Genomic DNA, 23,407 nt, shown 5'->3' with positions numbered 1-23,407 from the left:
CCATCATGTCTATCACCTATCTGTCTCTCTTTTCCCTCTCTGTCCACTTGTCCCTTTGTTTCTCTGTCTTACTCTGTTTCTCTGTCTCTCTGTCTCGGTCTTTCTCTGTCTCTATCTCTGTTTCTGTCTCTGTCTCTCTCTGTGTCACCCAGCTCCCCTCTGCTCTGTCTCTCTGTTTCTGTCTCTGTGTCACTCACCTCCCCTCTACTCTGTCTCCCTCCTCCCTTGGTAACCCTGTTCTGAGCAAACAGAGCCACAAGCAGCAAGAGCCTCTCAGGGAAAGTTAGCTCCGAAGTGCGCCAGGCCCCTTATCGCTGTTTGAGCAGCCAGAAGCCTGTTCCATTTCCCGAGTCCCCTGGAGGCAGCCTCCTTCAGCTGCCCTCCAGCCTTTCCATAGAGTAGAGGCACAGAAAGCAAGGGCAGGGGAGGCCGGAGAAGGAGGGCCTGGTGGGCAGCAGCACAGTCCAGGCCACTGCAGGAATCCACTCTCCCTCCCCCGGCTTGCCAGCCAGCCCAAGGATGGCAAAGAGCCCGGAGTGTAGCTTCCTTGAATCCCAGCTCTGCAACTTGCTTCCGCTGGGATGGAGGCTGAGGCCCTTCCCTTCTACTCTTGGTCTTCTCTTCTGAGCCTGGGCCTTGGGCCAAGCCCGGGGTCTCTGACCCCATGTCAGAGTGGCGTGGCAGGTACAAGACCGGCCTTTAACCGGAGCCTCCTTAGAATTGCTTTGTGGTCAGTCCAGGCCCAGCGGCCTTAAGCAGATCAGCCAAGGCCATGAGGCAGGCTGGTAAGATCGCAGACTTTGAGCCGGAGAGCCACAGAGGCCACTTAGGCCTCAGTCTACAAAGGAGGCCCCGGCCCAAAGATCTCGGGTGGCTCGGCTCTTGCACCTGCATTTCCTGCCTCTCAGTCGGGCAGCTCTCTGCCCCTGCCCCCTCCCCGCCTACCACAGGAGGGGACGATGCCGGGAGAGGTGCCAGGGAGAGCAGGAGCGTCCCAGACCTGGGGCCCGGCTTCCCTCCTGTCACCCGGACAGAAGATATAAATCACCCTCTGTGGCCCTAATCATCTTTCTATAAATATCAAAGGCTCATTTCTGAGCGGGGCGGGAGGGGGAGAGGGAATGAAAGACGAGTTCTTTGGCTTTCCTGACTGTGTTTAAAATCTGATTTAGAATTAATTTCCTTTGGCCGTCCACAGCCGGACACCTTATTTGTCAAATCTAAAGCTGTTTGAATAGGAGAACAGAGGGGGGCCTGGTCTCTAAGCAGCTGCTGGTGTGACCAGCAGGTCTGGGGACAGGGGGAGAATGGGAAATGGCTTCATGCCAGGTGGATGGGGGTGGGAGCGCACTCTGTGGGCAGAGCCCCCCAGCTGGCCCTCTGCCGGAAGGCCCCAAGGCCCAGCCTTTCCTCAGACAGGGCCAGCCTGGCATTGGCCCAGAGCAACACCATCTGTCTCTGTCGATTAGTCCCCGACCTCAGCATCCAGATCTCTCACATCCCCCAGGGCTGGCGATTAGTATTGTTATTAAAGATTATTTTATTTTCATTGCTCAGATTAATCTGGCCCTGACATGTTATAACCATATGGGCATCAGCTGAGCACGTTATAATCCCCTACTATTGGGATTCAAAAGGGGAAATTTCCAGGTTTCCATGACAGGTATATAAAAATATCAACTTTTGAATGAATGATGAAATATTTTAGCTGGGAGGGGCCAGGGACATAATATATTGGAGCTGGGAGGGTCCTTAGGACACAGAATGTCAGACCTGGGAGGGCCCTTAGAATCCAGGAGGTCAGAGCTGGGAGGGCCCTTAGAACCCAGGAGGTCAGAGCTGGGAGGGCCCTTAGAATCCAGGAGGTCAGAGCTGGGAGGGCCCTTAGAACCCAGGAGGTCAGAGCTGGGAGGGCCCTTCGAATCCAGATTGTCAGAAATGGGAGGGAGCTTAGAACACACAATGTCAAAGCAGGAAAGGTCATTAGAACATAAAATGTCAGAGTTGAAAGAGCCCTTAGGACAAGAATATCAGATCTGAGAGAGCCCCTAGAACACAGAATGTCAGAGGAGGAAAGACCCTTGGATCATAGAATATCAGATCTTGGAGGCCCTTAGAACACAGGATGTCAGAGGGAGGAAAGACCCTTGGATCATAGAATATCAGATCTTGGAGGCCCTTAGAACACAGGATGTCAGAGCTGGGAGGGCCCTTAGAACCCAGGAGGTCAGAGCTGGGAGGGCCCTTAGAACCCAGGAGGTCAGAGCTGGGAGGGCCCTTAGAACCCAGGAGGTCAGAGCTGGGAGGGCCCTTAGAACATGGGATGTCAGAGATGGTGGGGAGGGAAACATTAGAACACACAATGTCAGAGCAGGAAATGCCATTAGAACATAAAATGTTAGAGCTGAAAGGACTCTTAGGACAGAGAATCTGGGACAGATCTGGGAGAGCCCCTAGAATACAGAAAGTCAGAGCAGGAAAGACCCTTGGAACATAGAATATCAGATCTTAGAGGCCCTTAGAACACAGGATGTCAGAGCTGGGTGGGCTCTTAGGACACACAAATCAGAACAGGAAAGGTCCTTAGAACATAAAATGTCAGAGCTTAAAGGGCCCTTAGAAAATATAAATCAGGGAGGGTCCTTAGAATACACAAGTCCAAATCCTTCACCAAACATGAACTAGGGAGAATATATCAACATACATTCATTAAAATCCTGCTAAAATTTTATGATTCTTAAAAAAAGAGTGGAATGGATGACATGGAGGCAACATTCTGGTTCTGGATTGGGATCATGGGAGCATAGATTTGGTGTTCAAAGACTATAGACTTCAACACCCTCATTTTGCAGATAAAGAAACTGAGACCCAAAGAGATTGCCTTGTTCAGTCTGGCATTTAAATGTTAAATGGCATGTTAAATGCTGGCATTTAAACTCAGGTCCTCTGACTTTAAATCTAATGCCCTTCCCACTGTGCAACACTGCCCTAAGACCTGGAATCTAGGGGCAGCTAGATGGCGCAGTGGATAGAGCCCCAGCCCTGAAGTCAGGAGGACCTGAGTACAAATCTGGCCTCAGACACTTAGCACTTCCTGGCTGTGTGACTCTGGGCAAGTCACTTGGCCCCAATTGCCTCAGAAAAAAAAAAAAAAAAAGACCTGGAATCTATTAATAGCTTTGCTACCAATTAGTGTCTTTGACTTTGGACAAATCACTTCCCTTTCAGCTTCCTGCTCTATCAGGCTAGATAACGGCTAAGCTCTCTTTCAGCCCCAACCTTCTAGGGTTTCATATTGTATTGCAGCTGGGTTGCCCAATGGATAGAGTTCTGTACTTGGTGTCAGGAGAAAGACTTGGCTTCCATTTTATAGATATTCTCAAATAGCAACTATCTGTGTGACCCTCAGTTTCTTCATCTTTAAAACAGAGATAATACTAACACTGCTCCGATAGTTATTATTTGTCCTTCGTTCTCGAAGAGGACATGACATCAGTGAATTGGATTGAAATGAGGGAGGTCTGGGCAAGGTCACCTGTCTCACTTTCCCCTCCAGAACCATCTGGGTCCAGTGGCCAGAAATAGATCAGGACGACTGGAGATGATTCTGGAGGCAATGGAAGAGCTCGACCTTTTTAAGCTAAGGTCTTCAACAGGTCTCAGTTTGACTGAGGCAAAGCTCGGTAATTTAGGCTAGGTGAGAATTGAGGCAAAGAATGACCTCTTTTACTTAGTTTAAAAAATCAATCTGGGAGGAGGAGACCCTCAGGTCTGTCCAAAACACAATCAATTGCTATTTACACTCACTCTAAATCAGTCAGGGCCCAAGTAATAACCAGATGGGACTTGGCCTAAGACCTACTGTGAACAGTCAATCATTGAAAGCCAGAGTGATTTGAGTTTAAAGGCATGGGTCTTAACAAAGAACTCTAGCCTGTAAATCCCAAAACATCTTGGGAGGTTTCAGTGATAAAAAAAAAAAAATTACATTCCTTTGGGCAGAGAACCTGCAGGTAAGGATATGATACCCTATGTAGACAGAAGGAAAGAAAAAAGAGAGAGACAGAGAGAGACACACAGAGATACACAGAGAGAGACAGAGAGAGAAAGGGAGGGAGGGAGGAAAGAAGGAAAAGAGAGAAAGAAAAAGAAAGGAAAAAGAGAGGGAAGGAGAAAGGAAGGAAGGAAGAGAGAGAGAGAAAAAAAAAGAAAAGAAAGGAAGAAGAAAAGGAGAAAAAAGAAAAAGGGATATAGGAATAAAGAAAGGGAAGGAGAGAAAGAGGAAGGAAGGATGGAAGGAATGAAGGAAAGAAAAGAGCAAGAGAAAGAAAGATGGAGGAAGGAGAGAGAGATAGGGGGAGGGAGAAAAGGAAGAAAGAAAGAAATTAAGAAAACAAGTGAGCTGCATTGTCCAGCTGACTGTTTCCAGCTGGGTCCCCCCAGGGGCCACTCCACTCACAGAAGATGGTGTTTGTTCCTCCTTCTCCAAAAGGACCATGACATTCGGGAGGGGATGCCATGGTACCCAGAGCTGCGAGGATCAAACCCCAGGATATTTGTAAGGCCTTTGCAGACCTTCAGTTACTACATCAATGCTGGTTGCTATTGCAATGACTGTTCCAGGTGCTGACTGAGAGACAGAGACTTATGCATTGGGATTATAATGAGTTCTATAGAGTAGGAAAGTTGGAAGCCATCCCATCCAGCCTCCTGCCAAAAGCTGACCATTTCACTTGTCCTCAAGGAGCTTATGGTTCGGCTGGGGGTGGGGAAGACCTCCGATATGAATTGTACTAAACATCTACGACATGCCCAGGGTTTTTTTTTGGGAGGGGGGGAGGTGGAGAGATGATCTTTCATTGGAAAAAAAGATTTGCACCTTGGAGGGGCCCACAAACTCCATGTGAGCCAAGAGTGGCAGCCGATGGCACCTAATTTGACCGCCAGCTACTTGAAGGACTGAGGGGTGAGCGACTCACTGCTCTCTGGTCAGGTGACATTCAGAGAATTGTGATCAGTTCATTTTGGGAAGGACAGGGATAAGCTTTAGTGTCCCCGGAGGGTGAGCAGAACCTTGAAAAGCCTGGAATCCATGACATGCAAGGATGATGTGAAGAAACTAGGGAGGTTAAACCCGTGGCAGAGAAGACTTAGTGGGTGGACCCAAGAACTGTCAGCAGCTGTTTGAAGATGGTGGTTCAGTCATTTTTCAGTCATGTCCAATTTCTTCGTGCCTCTGTGTGGGATTTTCTTGGCAGAGAAACTGGACCGGCTTTCCATTTCCTTCTCCAGCTCATTTGGTGGATGAGAAAACTGGGTTTGAACTCGGGGCTTCCCGACTCCAGACCCGGCTGCACTGCCCCGAGCGTTTGCAGGGCCGTCTTGTGAAAGAGAAGGTAGCCTTGTGATCCTTGTCTACAGAGGGCAGAACACAGGGTACAGAGGCAGACCTTGATTTGATAAAAGGAAAAAGTCCTTCCAATGAAGAACTCTAAACAAAAGGGCCGTGGGCAGCCTCAGGAGTTGGCTCACCCCTTCCCCTGCGAGGTCTTCCTGCAGAGCTGCGTGGGTTCTTGGCTGGCATACTGCAGGCAGGAGGGCAGTGAAGGGGCAGGATGCCCCAAGAGTATAAGGCCCCCTCTTCTCAAGGACTTCTAACCAAGAGGCCGAGACTGTAAGTAGAGGGAGGTACTCAGAGCTTTCACACCTACCGGACTGTAAGGCTCATGACACCAGGGACTCTGCTAGCCTTTCTACCTCCCCGAGGGCCCGGCGCAATCCTCCAAACAGTATAGGGGATTCACAAATACATATTAGGTGGAAATGAGCCTCTCTTCCAAGTCCATGGATTTGACTAATGTGTTTGAATGAATTATTTTCTCTTTACTTTTTATTTTCATGAAAACCCCTCTCCCTGAACAATAGTAATAATTAAGATAATGACAGATTCCCATAGCATGTTTAAGCTTGCACCATGTGCTGATTTTACAGATGACAAAACTGAGGCTCAGAAAGCAATTTCCCAAGATTACCCAGTTGGGGAAAGTGCCCAACAAGAACGCAAACTAAGGGCTTCTGCCTTTCTCTAGTGCATTTTCCACTAGAGACCTACTTTTTACTAGTGAGGTTTTGAGTCCATCTGAGGGTTTTAAACAGTTCTGTGATTGGCTTGTGGGTCGGGGATTTTCCCTTCTGTATCTTTCTGGAGGAGTTGGAGGAATGAGCTCAGGACCTCATCATACAGATTTAGGGATTTCCCTGCAGCCACAGCAGGGAACACCTGCCCTCCATTCACAGAGGGGGATGTCCAAATGTTCCTGATTCCTGTGAAGGGCTGGTGAGTCATAATATTTAAAACTGAAAGAGAAATTGGAAGCCATCCAGTATAACACTCAGTGAGAACCAAAGAGGCAACATGACTCAGTGGTGATTCCCCAAATTATTAGTAGCAGAGCCAGAATTTAAATCCAGGTTTCTTTGCACTGCCCAGCTGAGGGACTATTTATTAATAGAGGTGCTGCAGACTCAAGGCCTCCTTCAGGGAAGCAACAAGAGTACCAGCCTTGAGGTCCAAGGTGCTGCTCTAAATGCCCATGGGTCTTAGCATTTCACCCCATGACCTCTGTTTCCTATTCTGTAAAGTGGGACCAAATTATCTCCAGGGATCCACAGAGTAGACTGAATGTGACAGTGTTGAGAAAAGGGCTCTATTAGTTTCTTTTATTTTGTGTCACCTACATAGAACGCATGATTATTTAATTTGTTTAGTAAAAATTGAATTTTAGCTCTAATATTCTATGCTCTAGGATCTGGCCCGACTCCAGCATTCTATATTCTTTAAAAATTTTTTTTTTCCTGTTTTTACATCATCTTTATTTCTAAATATAATCTTCCCCCTCCCTTACTTTGAGAGCCATCTCCTATAATAGAAAACAAAAAGTAAAGAGAAAAAAAATCAATTCATTCAAAGCCATCAAGGCATTAGTCAAATCCAACAGTATATATAATTTTTTCCTCTTTGAAAAAAAAGTAGATGAATATTCTCCTTTCTCTTCTTCCAGGTTAAAATTAGTTGTTATAGAATTCAGTTTAGATTTTGTTGAATGTGCAAGCTCTTTAAAAATAGGGATTGGGGGGAAAAATAAATAAAAATAAAATAAAATAGGGATTGGGGCAGGTAGGTGGCGGGTGGATAGAGTACCAGCCCTGAAGTCAGGAGGACCCGAGTTCAAATGTGGTCTCAAACACTTAGCACTTCCTAGCTGTGTGACCCTGGGCAAGTCACTTAACCCCAATTGCTGCAGCAAAAATAAAATAAAAAAAATAGGGATCATTAGATTCTATTTGTGTCCCTGGTGCTAAGCATTTCATAGGCATTTCATAAATGCTCGCGATCCTTTGTTTATGTCTATTCCTTTCCTGGTTCGGCCGACTTCACTTTGCCTTAGTCCGTAGCCTTCCCACACTCCCCTATCGTCACCATTCTTTCTTTGGGCTCAGTAATATCCCATCCTTCACCTGTCTCAGTGTCTAACGGTCTTTGTTCTAACATCACTTTCAGTTGTGACATTTTATGTTCTGAGGACCCTCCCAGGCCTGCCGCCCCCCCCTCCCGCCCCAGCTCTGAGCAGTCTGTCCTAATGTCCCTTCTGACTCTGATATCCTGTTTTATAAAGCTATGGGTTCCTGGGAAGGGGTCTCCATTCGAATGGTGTCAGCAGGAGCTGGTCCCTCTCGCCGGGTTGCGGGGCAGGCTCATTGGCTTTTCCCCACAGCTTGCTCCATCTTTCTCTCTGCAGCCTGTGAGCTGGGGACTTACAAGTCAGCTCCGGGTGACCAGCTGTGCGCCAGGTGCCCCTCACACAGCCACGCGGCCACCACTGCAGCCCAGACCTGCCACTGTGACCTCAGCTATTACCGGGCAGCCCTTGACCCACCATCCGCGGCCTGCACTCGTGAGTGCCCTTCCCTTTGGGGGAAGGATGAGGGCAGTCTGTCCCACTTCTTTCCTCCTCTTTGCCAGCCTTGATAACTGAGCCTTCCAGTCCCACTCGCTTTTCCACCTTCAGGCATGGAGTGAAATCTCATTCAGTATTCAATCCATCAAAATTCAGTTTATTAAGTGCCTACTATATGCAGAGTATCGTTCTGGTTATGAAAAGAAGGTGCAAAATCTGGATGATGCATGGATTTTTGCTCTCCTGTTAGACCAGTGAGGGGATGTGAAACCATTAAGTAGGACATGATGGAGGCCTAGTGGGTCTGGGGCCAAGTTACGGTGGCCTGGAACGACAACTGCCCGGGATGGAGGCACTCGTTCTGCTCTCTGTGGGTGGGGGAGAGAAGGAGGCTGGATTAGAGGCCAAGCATCTGGCTATGGAAGAAATGGAGTCTCTGTATCTGGGTCTCCCACGCTTCTAGGGAGACAGAGCTCCTGCCTCCCGTGAGCCCTCCAGGCGGCGGAGGGTCTGAGACAGAGCCAGATGAATCCGCCCAAACGCGCCAGAACTACAGCTGGGGGTTGGTCTGGGTCTCTCTGCTCTGCAGGGCCTCCCTCTGCCCCCGTGAACCTGATCTCCAGTGTGAACGGGACCTCGGTGACCCTGGAGTGGGACCCTCCCCTGGACAAGGGAGGTCGCAGTGACATCACTTACAACGCCGTCTGCCGCCGCTGCTCCTGGGACCCGAGCCAATGTGATGCCTGCGGCAGCGGCACCCGGTTTGTGCCCCAGCAGATGAACCTGGTGCAGACGGCCCTGACGGTCGCCAATCTGCTTGCCCACATGAATTATACCTTCTGGATCGAGGCTGTCAATGGCGTGTCCGACCTCAGTCTAGAGCCCCGACGAGCCGCCTCCGTCAACATCACCACGAACCAGGCAGGTAGGAGGAGCCGAGGGACCTCATTCCTGGGGGGCTTTAGAGCCCCTGATGGGCGAGGGGAGAAGGTGTGCTCCCAAGGAAACAGCCCAAGGGTCCACTGAGATGGCAGCTGGATGGGCTAGACAAGTACAGCTGGTTTCATGAGAGGAAGGGTAAGAGACTCGAAACAGTGGGGACTAGAAACATAGGAAACCTTCAATTCTAATTATTAAAGTTGAATGGAATTCTAGGCCAGAGAATGTCAGAGCCAGGAGGGCCCTTAGAACCCAGGATGTCAGGGCTGGGAGGGCCCTTAGAATCCAGGAGATCAGAGCTGGGAGAGCCCTTAGAACCCAGGATGTCAGGGCTGGGAGGGCCCTGAGAACCCAGGAGATCAGAGCTGGGAGAGCCCTTAGAGCCCAGGATGTCAGGGCTGGGAGGGCCCTGAGAACACAGGAGGTCAGAGCTGGGAGGGCCCTTAGAGCCCGGGATGTCAGGGCTGGGAGGGCCCTTAGAGCCCAGGATGTCAGGGCTGGGAGGGCCCTTAGAGCCCAGGATGTCAGAGCTGGGAGGGCCCTTAGAACCTGGGATGTCAGAGCTGGGAGGGCCCTTAGAGCCCAGGATGTCAGAGCTGGGAGGGCCCTTAGAACCTGGGAGGGAACTTGGAATATGGAATGTTAGAGCTGTAAGAAGCCTTGAAACCACGCTCTTCAAGATCTTCCATCCCATCCACTACGGACTCACAGGTAAGAACATTGAGACTCAGACAAAAATCACTGATCCAAGTTCAGACATCAGGGCTAGGATCACAACTAGTCGGGACGGGGCTTGGGGAGGAGGCGCCTGCACAGGCGCAAAGGCAGGGCTCCAGAAAAGGGAGGCAGATGCCAGGTGCCATACCAGACCTTTCTAAGGCCCCGCCGCTTTGGCCTTTCTAGCCCCGTCCCAAGTGGTGGCGATCCGCCAGGAGCGAGCTGGGCAGACCAGTGTCACGCTGCTGTGGCAAGAACCGGCCCAGCCCAACGGGATCATCCTGGAGTACGAAATCAAATACTACGAGAAGGTAAAGGCTGCGGGGCTGGGGCCGAGGCTGACAGGACGGTGGGCTCCTGGGCAGGGCCAGTCTCCTGAGCTCGCCTCTCCCTCCGACCCCCCAGGACAAGGAGATGCAGAGTTACTCCACCCTGAAGGCCACAACCACGAGGGCAACTGTGTCTGGGCTGAAGCCTGGCACCCACTACGTGTTCCAGGTGCGAGCCCGCACGTCCGCAGGCTGTGGCCGCTTTAGCCCGGCCATGGAAGTGGAGACTGGAAAACCAAGTGAGTATTAGGCAGGAGGAGCCCTCGAGGGGAGTATCTCCATCCCCTCGGGCCTGGGAAGGGGCCTTGAAACATACAATTTCAGAGTTGGAAGGGAACCAGAGAATGTTTGGGGTTGAAGGAAACTTAAAACAAAATGTAAATGACCATTGCTAACATAATAAGGTCCTTCATCTACATATTTGTGGCAGCTGTTTGAGGTACAACATCCCTATAAGGGTGAGGTCATTATGTCGCATGAAAGATGGGGAAACTAAGGCCAAGAGAAGGACTCGCTCTGGGTCACCAGATATTAAGTATCTGAGTCAGGTAACATGTGAGTACTATCTAATAACACCGGATATTAAGTATCACGAGCTCATGACTTCCCAACTTTGAATCTTGTTCTCTATCCCTTATGCCAGATAGACAGTTATAGCTTTGGGAATCCTGAGAGAATAAACTGAAAGGATAGAGACTGAGAGCAAGAAGGGACCATTGACCAGAGAATGTCAGAGCAAGGGGGCCTCAGAACATAGAACATTAGAACAAAGCCCGTCACTACAAAGAAGGACCTTGGATCATAGAATGTTAGAGCTGGGAGAGACCTTAGAACATAAAATGTTGGAGCTGGGAGAGCCCTTAGAACATAGAACATTAAAGCTGGTAGGAACCTTAGAACATAGAACCTTAGAACATAGTCTGTCACAGCAGAGAGGGACCATCAGAGCTGGGGGGTCCTTAGAACACAGCAGAGAGGGGCCACAGACCAGACTGCTGAAGCACAGCAGGGTCTAATGCTCAGGGAAGGACCCCAGGACCGCCCAGGATGAGCTGCTCGTTCTAGAGGACTTAAGCAGATCTGTGCCAGCCATGGAAGTACAAGGTCCCCCCAGGCCTCAGAAGGGTTAGTGAGGGGTCCGGGCTGGGTGAAGGGCTTCTCTCCCCCTCCTTTGGCTCTGCCCGCCTCAGCTGGGTCAGCCTTCTCCCCCGATCCGACTGTCTCCTGCCTCCATAGCAGGGCTCCGCTATGACACCAGGACCATTGTCTGGATCTGCTTGACTCTCATCACAGGTCTGCTCATCCTTCTGCTGCTGCTCATCTGCAAGAAGAGGTGGGTGGGACCTCAGACCTCTACCTGCTCCCCTCTCCCAGCCCCCACCTTCTCCCAGATGCCCAGCCTTCCCGAGTCAGGGTCTCCCCTTCTCAGGGCTAGGAAAGCCCCCGGCCTGCTGGGTTCACAGCCTGCGGGGCGTTCTTTCTGCTTCCTCTTTCCTACCGTCCTTGTCCCTGTCTGCTTCTCTTCCTACCCCTCCTTTCCCAGGCTTATCCTGAAAATACTGGCTCTGGCTACATGAGAGAGACATGGACCAAATGGCGCTTAAGGGGTGGGATTTCATATTTAAGTAGTGATAATAGTAGCTAGTATTTCCATAGAGCTAAGGTTTGCTAGGCAGTTTACAAATATCAATCACAACAACTCTGGGAGGGAGCTGCTGTTATTACTCACATTTTACAGATGAGGAAACTAAAGTTCACAGAGGTTAAGCAACCGGCCCAGAACCATGCATCTAGTGGGGGTAGGAGGGTCAGAAGGGGCCATAGAATTCCATTCAGCCTGAGAGACCGTTTAGTTCACCCCCTGATCCTACGGGTAAAGAACGTAACAGCCCAAAAAGAGAGAGGGGAGCCCATCTCAGCTGGGCAGGGGCAGGGCCAGGACCAAGCCCCCATCTGGGCCGTCTCTTCCACAAGCAGCTAGACTCGGGGTTAGAGAGACGAGACCTCCTAGAGCAGATTCTAGAATGAAACTGGGCCAAGCAAGGGGGCTGTAGGTTTGATGGTGAGGAGAGCCCATGTGCTAGCCATGGCATTCTTCAAGGCTTGGAGTTCTGGGTGGAGAAGTTTTGCTTGACCCAAGATCTAGAGTGTGAAGGGAAGAGAGAGAGGAGAGTTCTGTTCAAAAGAAGAGATTTGGAGGAAGAAAATGCTGGTGGTGGGGGCCCAGGGGATAAGAAGTCTACCCGGAGGCAGTCACGGGCCCAAGCCTAGCTTCCCATCCCAGGTGGGAGTGAGGTTATGGGATCCCTTGTGACAGAAATCCCAGCTCTTCGTGTAGGATGGTGCGCTGGTGGGGTGGGGGGGAAGGCAGAGGAGGGGAAGGAAGGAGTTCCATGGAAGGAACAATGAGACTCTTTTCTCTCAGGCACTGTGGCTACAGCAAGGCCTTCCAGGACTCTGATGAGGAGAAGATGCACTATCAGAATGGGCAGGGTAAGTGTAAAGGGCCTCAAAGATAGGGGTGGGGGGAAGGACACAAGCCTGCAGGAAAGGGTCCTAGAGGAGCTTCCAAAACCAGGAAACCCTGCTCCAAGAGCCTCTTGTGTCCTTTGACTGCTGAAAAGGGAACAGCAGACTTTAGAAATCCCATAATATAGACCCCAAGCTCTTTGGAGCTTATAAAAATCAGGGATCTAGAATACACCACAGACCCCCTAAGCATCTCAGGGTTCTCTAGAGACCCCAAGAGTCTCTGGGCTAAGCCCCAAGCACTGCCAGGAGGCCTTGTTTCATTTGGATAAGAGAAAACGTGAGTGAGAGGCATGCAAGCTCATTTAGTATTTGAAGGGGTGCCATGGGGAAAAGGAATCGGATCTATTTGGCTCAAGCCCAGCACACAGAGCCAGCACAAAGAGTCGGATGGTGACTGGAAGCTACAGAGATTCAGATACTGGCTAATGTTGGGGGAAATAATTCACTCTTGAGAACGGTCGAAAGGCGGAGCAGCCTTCAGGTGGTGAGCTCCATGCCTTTGTAGATCTCCATGTTGAATGTTGGAGGGAGAATTTCTCTTCAGCTCTGGGTTATACGAGATGAGCTCAGTTCTGAGTAGCCTTTAGCAGATTCCCTAATACTCTCACCATCCCCTGGCCCTTCTGTGTGGAGAGGTCCTTCCAGGGGAGAATGGCTGGGTCCCACTAAGGAAGGGGAGGCTGTGGAGGCTCCCACCAGGGAAGGGCCTCCTAGGACACTGCTAAGAGGCATCTTCCCACACCCTTCCTCCAGCTCCTCCCCCGGTCTTCCTTCCCCTGCACCATCCCCCCGGGAAGATCCCCGAACCCCAGTTCTACTCAGACCCTCACACCTATGAAGAGCCTGGGCGAGCCCGGCGCAGCTTCAGTCGCGAGATCGAAGCCTCCAGGATCCATATTGAGAAGATCATTGGTTCTGGTGAGGACCTGAAGGGAGCAGGGCTGTGGGGGGGTGGGGGTGCTGGCTGGGGAGAGGGGAGGGCAAGAGCATGCTGCTGCCGGGGCCAAAGGCCTTCCCAGCCAGCAGCCATCACTCGGTTAAGCCATTGCGGCCTGGCTGGGATAAGCAACATCAGCAGAGCTTGGAACTGGCCCACTGACCACCCGCCTCTGTCTCCTACTCCCCTAAATGCTTCTCAAAGTGAGCCTGTGGTAAAATGTGAGGCAGTTGGACTGAGGTCCTGGCGAATCTAACACGTGATAGTCTAGAATCTCCCAGAGATCCACAGGATGGGGCCGGGTCTGACCTCTGGTTGCCAGGGATGGCTTCCTCTGTGTTTGACACACACCCGGGGAATGGCAGACAGAGCCATCTTCAGGGGGTGGGGACCCGGGTCTGAATCCACACGCCCAGTGTCGGCCAGACACGAGCCACTCCTGCCCCCACAGCTCACTCTCCTCCTCCATTAGAGGAGATGCTACATTGGATGCCCCCTCCTGCTCTCAGTCCCTGCCTATGCATTAGAGCCCAGGGCCAGGCCCCAAGCCCAGAGCTCCTCCCAGCTGCCCTGACCAAGGGCGGGAGACCCTCAGCTAAGACCTTGCCTCTTCCCGCCCTGGGCCCCACGTGCTCCTTGTTCTCTCCTCCAAGGATTTCCCATCCTCAGGTTCCCAGACCGAGGTCAGCGTCCATGATCCTTACCACTTACTGCCCACCACTCCAGGGAGTGCAGTGCCCAGAGCTCGGGGCTTCCTGAATCCAAATCTGGCCTCAAACGTAGGCTAGCCGGGAGACCCTGGACAAATCCTGTCAGCCTTGATGTCCTCATCCATAAACTGAAGGAAGTGGCCAGCCCCTCCAGAGCCTTTGTCAAGAAAACCCCAAGTGGGATCACGGAGGCAGATACAGCTGCCTGTAGGCGAGGCAGAATGTGCCTCAGAGTCACATCTTTGTGAAGGGAGTTTTCTTACAAGATAGGGAGTGAGGGACATTTATAGGAATTAAGGGGGCTAAGAGCTCACCACCTCCTTGGCACCCTCAGGTGAGTCCGGGGAGGTGTGCTACGGACGCCTGCAGATGCCAGGGCAGCGAGAGGTGCCAGTGGCCATCAAGGCCCTGAAAGCAGGGTCCTCAGAGCGCCAGCGGCGGGACTTCCTCAGCGAGGCGTCCATCATGGGACAGTTTGACCACCCCAACATCATCCGCCTTGAGGGCGTTGTCACCCGAGGTGAGCACCCTTGGGGTCCCCAATACCCACCCCCACCCCTTCCCCAGCCACCCCTACTGCCCACCACTCTCCCTACCTCCAAGAGAAACTCCTTCCCATTCTAACTCCTCAAGGGAAAATAATTCAAAAGAGGAGGGCCAGCGTCTTGGCCCAGCTGTGTCCCTGCCCGGCTGTAGATGCCCACTGAGCTGCCCCGGGTTTGCCTGCTCTGCTCGATGGCTCTCCGGGCCACTACGATTGAATTCTTCATAGCTTCCATCCTCACCATTGGAAGTCAGCTCTGGAAAGAGGGCCTTAAGGTGGACTTCCCTTGGATATCTCCTGGCTGGAGCTTTTTTCTTCTTTGGATCCCTCAACCATGGTTAGGGACCCCAAAAAACTTGTGGGATGTAGGGCAACCCAGAGTGAGCAAGCTGGGGAGCTGGGAGCCCCCAAGAGAGCTGTCCCTCTCTGTCTCTTCTGCCCAGGCCGCTTGGCAATGATTGTGACTGAATACATGGAGAACGGCTCCCTGGATTCTTTCTTGAGGGTATGTGACCATCCCCATTCCCTATCTCCCTCCAAGAGCCCTCCCTCCGGCTCAGAGACTGGGGAGAAAGTAGAAACCCCCCCCAGAGGCTTGGAGAAGATAGGGCTGTCCCTAAACCCAAGCGTCCTCTGGCTCTGGGCCCTCCGAGCTAGCTAGACTGAGGAGAAAGATGGAAGGGGGCAGTAATGGCTGGGAATCAGGATCTGCTAGCCTTAGTCTGAGCAAGTGATATCCCCTTTCTGGGCCTGTGTCCCCATCTGTAAAGGGTTAGCCTGGTCACTCCCGTGCCTTTCAGTTCTTAATTTTGGATTCGGTAATGAGACAATAGGTGTTAGTCTGTATCACAGAAAGGTCATTGGTGTGGGATGTGGAACTGAAAACATCTCTACAGATTATAAGCTGTGGTCTTTGGAACGTCATCTGCCTGAGAGGGCAGTGGGATTGTAGAGCCTCAGAGTGTCTTCCAGTTCCCAGCTTCTGTAGCTTAGCATCCCACCCTGGCCCAACTCTCAGCGTCCCCTTCTCTTTCCATTTGGAGCTGAGAGGAAAGGATTTGGAAAGGGGAAAGGGGGGGGGGAACAGAGGAGGAAGGTGGCCCTGAGGAGAAATTGATGGGGGGAAGAGAGGGAAAGGGAAAGGAAGGGGGGGAGAAAGGGGAAAAGAAAGGAGGAAGAAAAGAAGGGAGGGAGGAAGGAAAAAGGAGGGGAAGAAAGAAAGGAGGAAGAGGGGAAAGGGGGAAAAAGGGAGAAAGAAGGGGAAAAAAGGCAGAAAAAGGGAAAAAGGAAAAAAGGGAAAATTAAAAGGGAGAAAGGGAAAAGGGGGCAGGAAACAGGGAAGGGGAAAGGGAGGGAAAGGGGAGGGGGGACCCAAGTTCTGGTTTTATGGGAGCCCTTGGCTAGAGCCAGCCTCTCTCTCACCCTCAGACCCATGACGGGCAGTTCAGCATCGTGCAGCTGGTCGGCATGCTGCGAGGGGTGGGCGCTGGGATGCGCTACCTCTCTGACCTAGGCTATGTCCATCGAGATCTGGCTGCCCGCAATGTCCTGGTCAACAGCCAGCTGGTATGCAAGGTGTCCGACTTTGGCCTCTCTCGTGTCCTGGAGGACGACCCTGATGCAGCCTACACCACCACGGTGGGTGCCTGGTGCCCACAGGGATCTCCTCCCAGAGCTCGGGCCTTCCAGATGGCAGCCAGCTCCCCGTCCCTCTTCCCCAGCTCCTGACAGTGGAAAGATTGCAGCTCTGGAGGGCTCAGAGGCTCCCCTCCCAACCCTACCCCTGGTTTCCTTAGTGTCTCTACATGGGGCATAGTTGTTTCCCCCAAATGAAAAGATTTAGGTTCAAAGTCTGCCATTTCCTGACCCTTTTCCCCCTCCAGACTTTGATTTCCTGACCCTTTTCCTGCTCTGACTTCCATTTCCTGACCCTTGTCCCCCTCTGGACTTCCATTTCCTGACCTGTTTCCCCCTCCGGACTGGAGGGGCTGCACCAGCTCAGACGTGCTCTGGCTCCGGCCGGCCCCTTCCCGGCCCCACCCCTTCCCTCCAGTTCTCGGGGCTCGGCTGGGTCGCTATGGGAGCCCATCGGTGCCTCTTCCTGCCTCAGGGTGGGAAGATCCCCATCCGCTGGACGGCCCCCGAAGCCATCGCTTTCCGAAAGTTCTCTTCGGCCAGTGACGTGTGGAGTTTTGGGGTGGTGATGTGGGAGGTGCTGGCCTACGGGGAGCGGCCCTACTGGAATATGACCAACCGTGATGTGAGTGTCCCTCCCGGGCAGGGACCCTGGGCGGGAAGGTGGGGGCCCAGGGGAAAGGGAAGGCCTGGGGGAGGAGGTGGGGCAGGGGCCCCGGGCAGCCAGGGGGAGGGGGGGGGGGACAGCAGGCGGGGAGGGCGATGCCGGCGCTGAGCCTCCGGGTCCCTCTACTGCCCCAGGTCATTAGCTCGGTGGAGGAAGGGTACCGGCTCCCGGCCCCCATGGGCTGCCCCGCTGCCCTCCACCAGCTCATGCAAGACTGCTGGCAGAAGGAGCGGAGCCAGAGGCCACGCTTCCCCCACATCGTCAGCATCCTCGACTCCCTCATCCGCAACCCCGAGACCCTCAGGGTCACTGCCACAGTGAACAGGTACCGGCCCTGCCCCGCCGGCGCCACGTGGGGTGGCGGAAAGAGCCTTGGACTCGGAGTCCGGAAACCCGGGTTCGAGTCCCAGCCCCTTCCTTAGTTACCTGCCGCTTACTCCCTGCCTGGGATCCGGGTTCCTGGAGCTGCCCCGTCCGCAAACTGAGGGGGCCCCGGGTTTTGAGATCCGCCCCTCCTTCACTACGGTATCAGAGCCCCGCGGGCCACCGCCAAGTGACCTCATGAGCCACCCAGCTTTGGGCCCAGCCAGGGTCAGACCCCCTCCCCCCCAGAACTGGGTCTTGGAAGGCGCCGGCCGTGCCCTGGGCAGCGCTGCCCCCGTTGCTCACCAGACCTTCCTCTACCCTCAGGTGCCCAGCCCCGGCCTTCGCCCGGAGCTGCTTTGACCTTCGGGGCGGAGGCGGCGGCGTCACTGTCGGGGACTGGCTGGACTCCATCAGGATGGGCCGTACGGGCGGCAGGCCTGTCCCTGGGCATGGTCCTGCGTGAATCCAGTGATGCCAAAGGCGGGGCCGGGGGAAAATGCCGGCCGGGTCAGAACACCTGTGGTAGCACTGTCAGCATCATTTATTTATTTTAGTTTGGGGGGTTATTGCGTTTTTGGGGGGGAGGGAGTTTGAGGCAATGAAGGTTAAGTGACTTGCCCAGGGTCACACAGCCAGCACGGGTTGTGTCTGAGAGCAGATTTGAACTCAGGTCCTCCCAACTTCAGGGCTGAGGCTCCACCCTCTGCACCCCCTGGCAGCCCTGGAAGGTATTTATGAAATGCCTCCCATGTGCTGGCGCCGTCCTGGGGATCCCAACCAGCTCTTTTCGGGATTTCCCTCTGAGGGTGACACGGAACTAAGCCCAGGACCCCGGAGGGTCCCCAAGGAAGGCCCAGGCAGGGAGGGGATTTTTAGCCAGGACCTAAGGATCCCGGAGGGGGGAAAGGAGGGGAGGGGAAGGGACCCTTCGGTGGAGGGGAGCCCCGAAAGCCCAGGATGGAAGGGTGCTCGGGGGAGCCCAGGAGGAGACCCCCTCTAAGCCCTTGGCCCCACTCCTTTCCATAAAACGTCCACCATGACTCAGACTTCCCTTAGGGGGGCTTAGGGGGGTCCCAATTTGCTCCTAAATTTTGGAAAAATGGAAAAAGAAAAAAAGAAGAAAAAAAAGGAAAGAGATTAGAGGGGGGAAAAAAGAGGGGGGAAAAGAAGGGGAGGAAAGGGGGGGAAAAAAAAAAAAAAAAAAAGGGGGGGGGGGGGGGGGGGGGGAAAGGGAAAGGGAAAAAAGGGGGGAAAAAAGGGGGGGGAAGAAGAGGGGAAAAAGAGGGCGGGCAAAAAAGGGATGGAAAAATTTGGTTTGAACCGCCCCCCCTCCCTGCTCCCCTGCCCTGGGGCCAAGGCCCACAGCCCTTTTGCGGGACGTTGGGGTTTGGGGATCACCCTCACTGGACACCAGAAGAAGATTGTCAGCAGCATCCAAGCCATGCGCTCCCAGCTGACCAGCCCCAGCGGGCCTCGGAGGCCCCTCTGACCTGCTCTCTGCTTGTGGGGACTGAGAGGAGCCCAAAGCCAGGCCTGCCGGGGAGGGCTTGAGGTCGATGGGCAAACTGGAGCTGGCTCCACACAAAGAAGACCTGGGGCCCGGCCCAGGACCGGAGGGAGGTGGAGGCCGCCCTCCCCATCCCCCATCCCTCCCCCCCACGCTTCCTTTGAGCATCGGACTTGCCCCCGGGCCGGGTCATGGGGGCTAAGGGTCCTTCTGCTTGGGCTTGGGAGCCAAGTGAGGTCTCGGCCAGAAGCCGCCCAGCTCTCAGGACGGACCATCCCTGCCCTCTGCCTCTCCTTGATGTGTCTGCCCAGGGCTGGGGGTGGGCTGGGGGCAGAGACTTCTCCACCAGGGTTCCCACGGGGTCCGGGGACTCCTCCCCAAGGCTGGTGGGCCCCACTGGGCCTCAGCTCCTGGCGTCCCCTCACCCTGCCCATCAGTGTGCGTGTGTGTCAGTGTGGGAAGGTGCGGCTGGGTCGCAGGGCCGGGGGCGAGTGCTCCCTGCGCTGAGGCAGGTGTGTCCGGGGCCCGTTCTGGGGGAAAAGCAGCCATCTCTGCCCTTGTGAGAGGGTAGAGAAACCTTGAGAGCCTGTCGTGGGGAGTGGGTCTGGACATGATCGGCCTGGAGGGGGATGTGCGACTGCTCTTATTTAGAGGCCCCTTGTCTGGGACAGGAATTAGAGCAGTTGGGTTTGGCCCCAAAGGACAGAACCAGGAGCACTATTTAGAAACTACAGAGGCAAATGGAGGTCGGACAGCGGGGGGAAAAACGCCCGTCCAAGGATTACGACTCATGTGCTCTTGGAAAAGTCAATTCCCTCCCGGAATTCAGCTTCCTTATCCAAAAAAAAAAAAAAAAAAAAAAAAAAAAAAAAATGAGGGGATTGGATGGGATGACCTCTAAGTCGACTGTCTTCTCCTACCTCTCTGGCCCCTTTCCTGGACTGCTTGTGGAGGGCAGCTTCTAGTCCTGGCCTGGCTTTAGACTCACTTTTCTGCCTCAGTTTCCCTTTTTTAAAATGAGTCGGCCTGGACTAGCGGATCTGTAAGGCTCTTTGGTGACGGGAAGGGCTAGGTGGAAAGCTGAGATTTATTTTGCAATCCTATGATTAGAATGATCTCAAAGCAGAGGGGGCTGCCCCTGGACGGGGTAAGTTCCCACTCCTTAGCAATCTAGAGACAGAGTTTGGGTGAGTGCTCCAGGGGGGTTGAAGGGGGCGTCCCTGTGGATCCCCTGGAGGAGCCCTCGGGTCTGCTCGATAAATTGGTAGATGTTCACACCCGAGGTTCACTGCAGGGGGTACGTGTTCCAGAGAGAGAGTTCACACTGCCTTGTGTCCTGTTAAGGATATTTTCCTTGTGTGAATGTGTACATAGGTGCGTCTTTGTATGCCTGAAAAAGTTCATTACCATGAAGTTGCACATACGTGCCTAAAGGGACATTTACGAGTGTGCACATCTATGCTTGAGCCCCAATTCATGGGAAGGTGTGTGCTCCCAAGAGCGTGGATTCGAGTCACGTGTTTCCATGAGTGTGTGAGTCCATGTGTGCTGAGTGTGAAGCTGTGTATGTGAATTGAAGGTTTCTGAGGTGACCGGGTTCCCAGCCTTCCCCTCATCCCCCCATCCCCCCACTCACTCACCGCCCAGTTGAGCTCATGGGTCCTAGAGCACCCTATGGGTACCTACATCCTGTGACCAATGCCCTCCCCCCCCCACTACACACTGAGGCACTCCAGGAGAAACCAGTCTCGTTTCAAAGTTCACCAGCACCATGACCCCATCACCCGACCTGGGGACAAGCGAGGACCCCCCACAGATCCAACCTCAGGTTTGGGGGGCTGTGTTCTTTCTGGTCCTCTGTCCCCACGACCAATTCTCCCCCTCCCCATCAGACATGGGGGAGCTCCTGGAGCTCTGGACCCCCCTGGGCCAAAGTGTCTGCACGTCTTCCATCTCCAGAGTCTGGAGCCCCTTCTCCCTCCCTCCCCCCAATCTCCACCCCAGTCCTGGGGACGTTTTAAGTCCCTTTGCTGCTTCAATGGGATAACAGGGTTGTCAATATCACAAATTCTTTTTCATGAAGATATTCCTCCAGCTGCTGAGGGGCTCCCCCATATCAGCCAGGGAGGGGGTGCGACGTAACCTTTGGCTGCCAGGCCCCTACTGCCCCCATGGGGCCCTCAATGCCCAACTGCTCCCCCTGCCCTCCTCTGCCCCCACGCAAGAGACTGAGCAGAGTTAGACCAAGTTTCCGTCCTGGAAGATGGTGATCTCTGCCTGACCAAGGGACTCCTCCAGGCCACAGAATGGGAAGGGGAAGGGTCTTTAGAACCAGAAGTGATAGGACCGAGGACCTAAGAAAACCTGGAAATATTTACTCAAAATCCAAACAGTCTCTAGAGCAGAGAATGTCAGAGCCGGGTGGGCCCTTAGAACATGGGATGTTGGAGCCGGGAGGGACCTTAGAACCCAGGAGGTCAGAGCTGGGAGGGTCCTTAGAACTGGGGATGTTGGAAATGTCCTTTAGAACAGAGAATATCAGAGCTGAAGGGACCCTTGAAAACTCATTTTTCAGGGGCTCATTGAATAACAAGGGGATCAAGGCTTGGTTTTGCTGGCTTCCTTTCCAATGTCCTTTGCCCAAGCACATCCCACATTGAAAGCTTCTGACTTTAGGGGGAGCAGTGAGGAGGCCTGTAGAGACCCCCTCCTTTCTCAGAATCTGCCCCCGCAGCCCCTTTTAATCTCTCACTACTTCCAACCCCAGGGTATGTAAATATTTTTTTTCTACTTGTGTTGGAGAATTTTTTTCCTGACTTCCTAACAATGCAAACATGGTCTTCAAAGCACAGAAAACGTCACCAAGTGTGAGTAAGGATCTTCCAAAAGAAGGCCAGGCCCAGCTGGGGCCCCCGGCATGGGCAGTTGGGGGAGCTATCGGGGCAGGCTCCCCTTAGCCCCTGCACTGCCTCAGCCTGCAATGAAGAGTGGGATGAGGGGCTGGGCCAGCCCTCCATCTCCCTCTAGTTCCTTCCCCATCACCCCCTAATCAGCACAGTTGTCCCAAGGACACACCAGCACAGGGGACCTCCAAGGCCCTGAGCCCCTTTTGTTCCTGCAATAATTCTGGCCCAATGTACCCCTGAGGTCACTAAGGCGCCTCTCTCTCTCTCTCTCTCTCTCTCTCTCTCTCTCTCCCCCCACCCTTCTCTCTCCTTTCCTCTTTTCCTCTCTCCTCTCTCCTTTCTCTTTCTCTCTCTCTCTCCTGCTCTCTCCCCTTCCTCTCTCCTCTCCCCTCCTCTCTTCGCTTCTCCTTTCCTCTCTCTCTCTCTCTCTCTCTCTCTCTTTATCTCTCTCTCCCTGCCTCCCTCCCTCCCCCCTTTCCTCTGTCTCTATTTCTCTCTCGTGCTCTCTCCTTTCCTCAGTTTGTATTTCTCTTTCTTTCTCTCTCCCCTCTCCTCTCTTCTCCTTTCCTCTCTCTCTCTCTCTCTCTCTCCTCTTTATCTCTCTCTCCTCCCTCCCCCCTTTCCTCTGTCTCTATTTCTCTCTTCTCTCCCTTTCTTTTCTCTTTCTTTCTCTCTCCCCTCTCCTCCTTTCCTCTCTCTCTCTCTCTCTCTCTCTCTCTCTCTCTCTCTCTCTCTCTCTCTCTATCTGTTTCTCTCTCCTACACAGCCAATTGGTCCTTCCTTCCTATGGAAGTTGGGGACTGGGGCTGGACACAGCACAACATCAGGCTGGGCCCTGGCCTGCTCATACACACACACATACACACACACATTCCCGGGCCTCTCAGTCCATCCTGGGCGCGGGGATCCCTCGAGACGCTTGGTCAGAAGGACTGATTTGGACCAAGCGTGGCTCCCACTTCCACCCTGGGGACAGAGGTTGACCACGGGCACAAAGCCCTCACTGTGTTCTTCACTGAGTCAACAACTTGCCCAGGAGAGTAATAAATTCTTCATCTTGTGCCCATCTCCCCGTTTCTTTGTGGTCTTTGTGAGGGAACGGCTGGGTGGGATCCTAGGACAGGCAAGGACCGATCTGGTCGGGAGATGCTGCCAGGCCCTCCTAGATCCTAAGCCCGAAGATTTAGAGCTGAAAGGGACCTCGGGTCACAGTCATTTAGTCTGACTATGATTTTATGGATCTTAGAGGCATGCAAGTGGTACAGTGGATAGAGCACTAGCCTGGAACCAAGAAGCCCCAAGTTCAACTCTATCCTGAGACACTCACTGGGCAAGCCAATTAACATGTCTGCCTCAGTTTCCTTAATTGTAAAATGGAGCTAATAACAGCATCCACCTCCTAGGGCTGTTAATGAGGATTAAATGCAATGATATTTATAAAGTGCTTTGCAAACCTTTAAGCCTGAGATAGGTGCTAGATGTTCCTGTTACAGATGAGGGAATTAAGGACCAGGGCAATTAAATTAATTGCCTGAGGTCACACAGGTCTGACAAAGAGAAAGCATCTGAACTACAAATCCCAGGGGGGCGGCCAGTGCTCAAACCCTTGCAATAAATAACACAGGTAGCACTTGGACATAGGACCCCAGACATCAGATCT

The 23,407-nt window shown here is 53.2% G+C and overlaps 1 protein-coding gene across 1 annotated transcript in view; it reads left to right on the top strand.

Annotated features, from left to right (window-relative positions):
- The window catches only part of EPHA8 (EPH receptor A8), a 45,406-nt gene extending 23,373 nt beyond the window's left edge, over positions 1 to 22,033 (top strand). The window contains exons 4-17 of the mRNA XM_031961538.1: positions 7,800 to 7,955; positions 8,548 to 8,883; positions 9,801 to 9,925; positions 10,020 to 10,182; positions 11,180 to 11,276; positions 12,369 to 12,436; positions 13,229 to 13,393; positions 14,457 to 14,642; positions 15,110 to 15,171; positions 16,095 to 16,304; positions 16,777 to 16,926; positions 17,103 to 17,293; positions 17,659 to 17,769; positions 18,700 to 22,033. Coding sequence (XP_031817398.1) covers positions 7,800 to 7,955; positions 8,548 to 8,883; positions 9,801 to 9,925; positions 10,020 to 10,182; positions 11,180 to 11,276; positions 12,369 to 12,436; positions 13,229 to 13,393; positions 14,457 to 14,642; positions 15,110 to 15,171; positions 16,095 to 16,304; positions 16,777 to 16,926; positions 17,103 to 17,293; positions 17,659 to 17,769; positions 18,700 to 18,823 — 2,144 coding nt within the window. The 3' untranslated portion in view covers positions 18,824 to 22,033. The remainder of the gene's footprint in view (positions 1 to 7,799; positions 7,956 to 8,547; positions 8,884 to 9,800; positions 9,926 to 10,019; positions 10,183 to 11,179; positions 11,277 to 12,368; positions 12,437 to 13,228; positions 13,394 to 14,456; positions 14,643 to 15,109; positions 15,172 to 16,094; positions 16,305 to 16,776; positions 16,927 to 17,102; positions 17,294 to 17,658; positions 17,770 to 18,699) is intronic.
- Positions 22,034 to 23,407: the final 1,374 nt, after the last annotated feature.

Source organism: Sarcophilus harrisii, chromosome 3 (assembly GCF_902635505.1).
Source record: "Sarcophilus harrisii chromosome 3, mSarHar1.11, whole genome shotgun sequence".
NCBI classification, from domain to species: Eukaryota; Metazoa; Chordata; class Mammalia; order Dasyuromorphia; family Dasyuridae; genus Sarcophilus; species Sarcophilus harrisii.
Note: the sequence above shows the minus strand (reverse complement) of the source record. Positions and strands in the feature narration are given on the sequence as shown.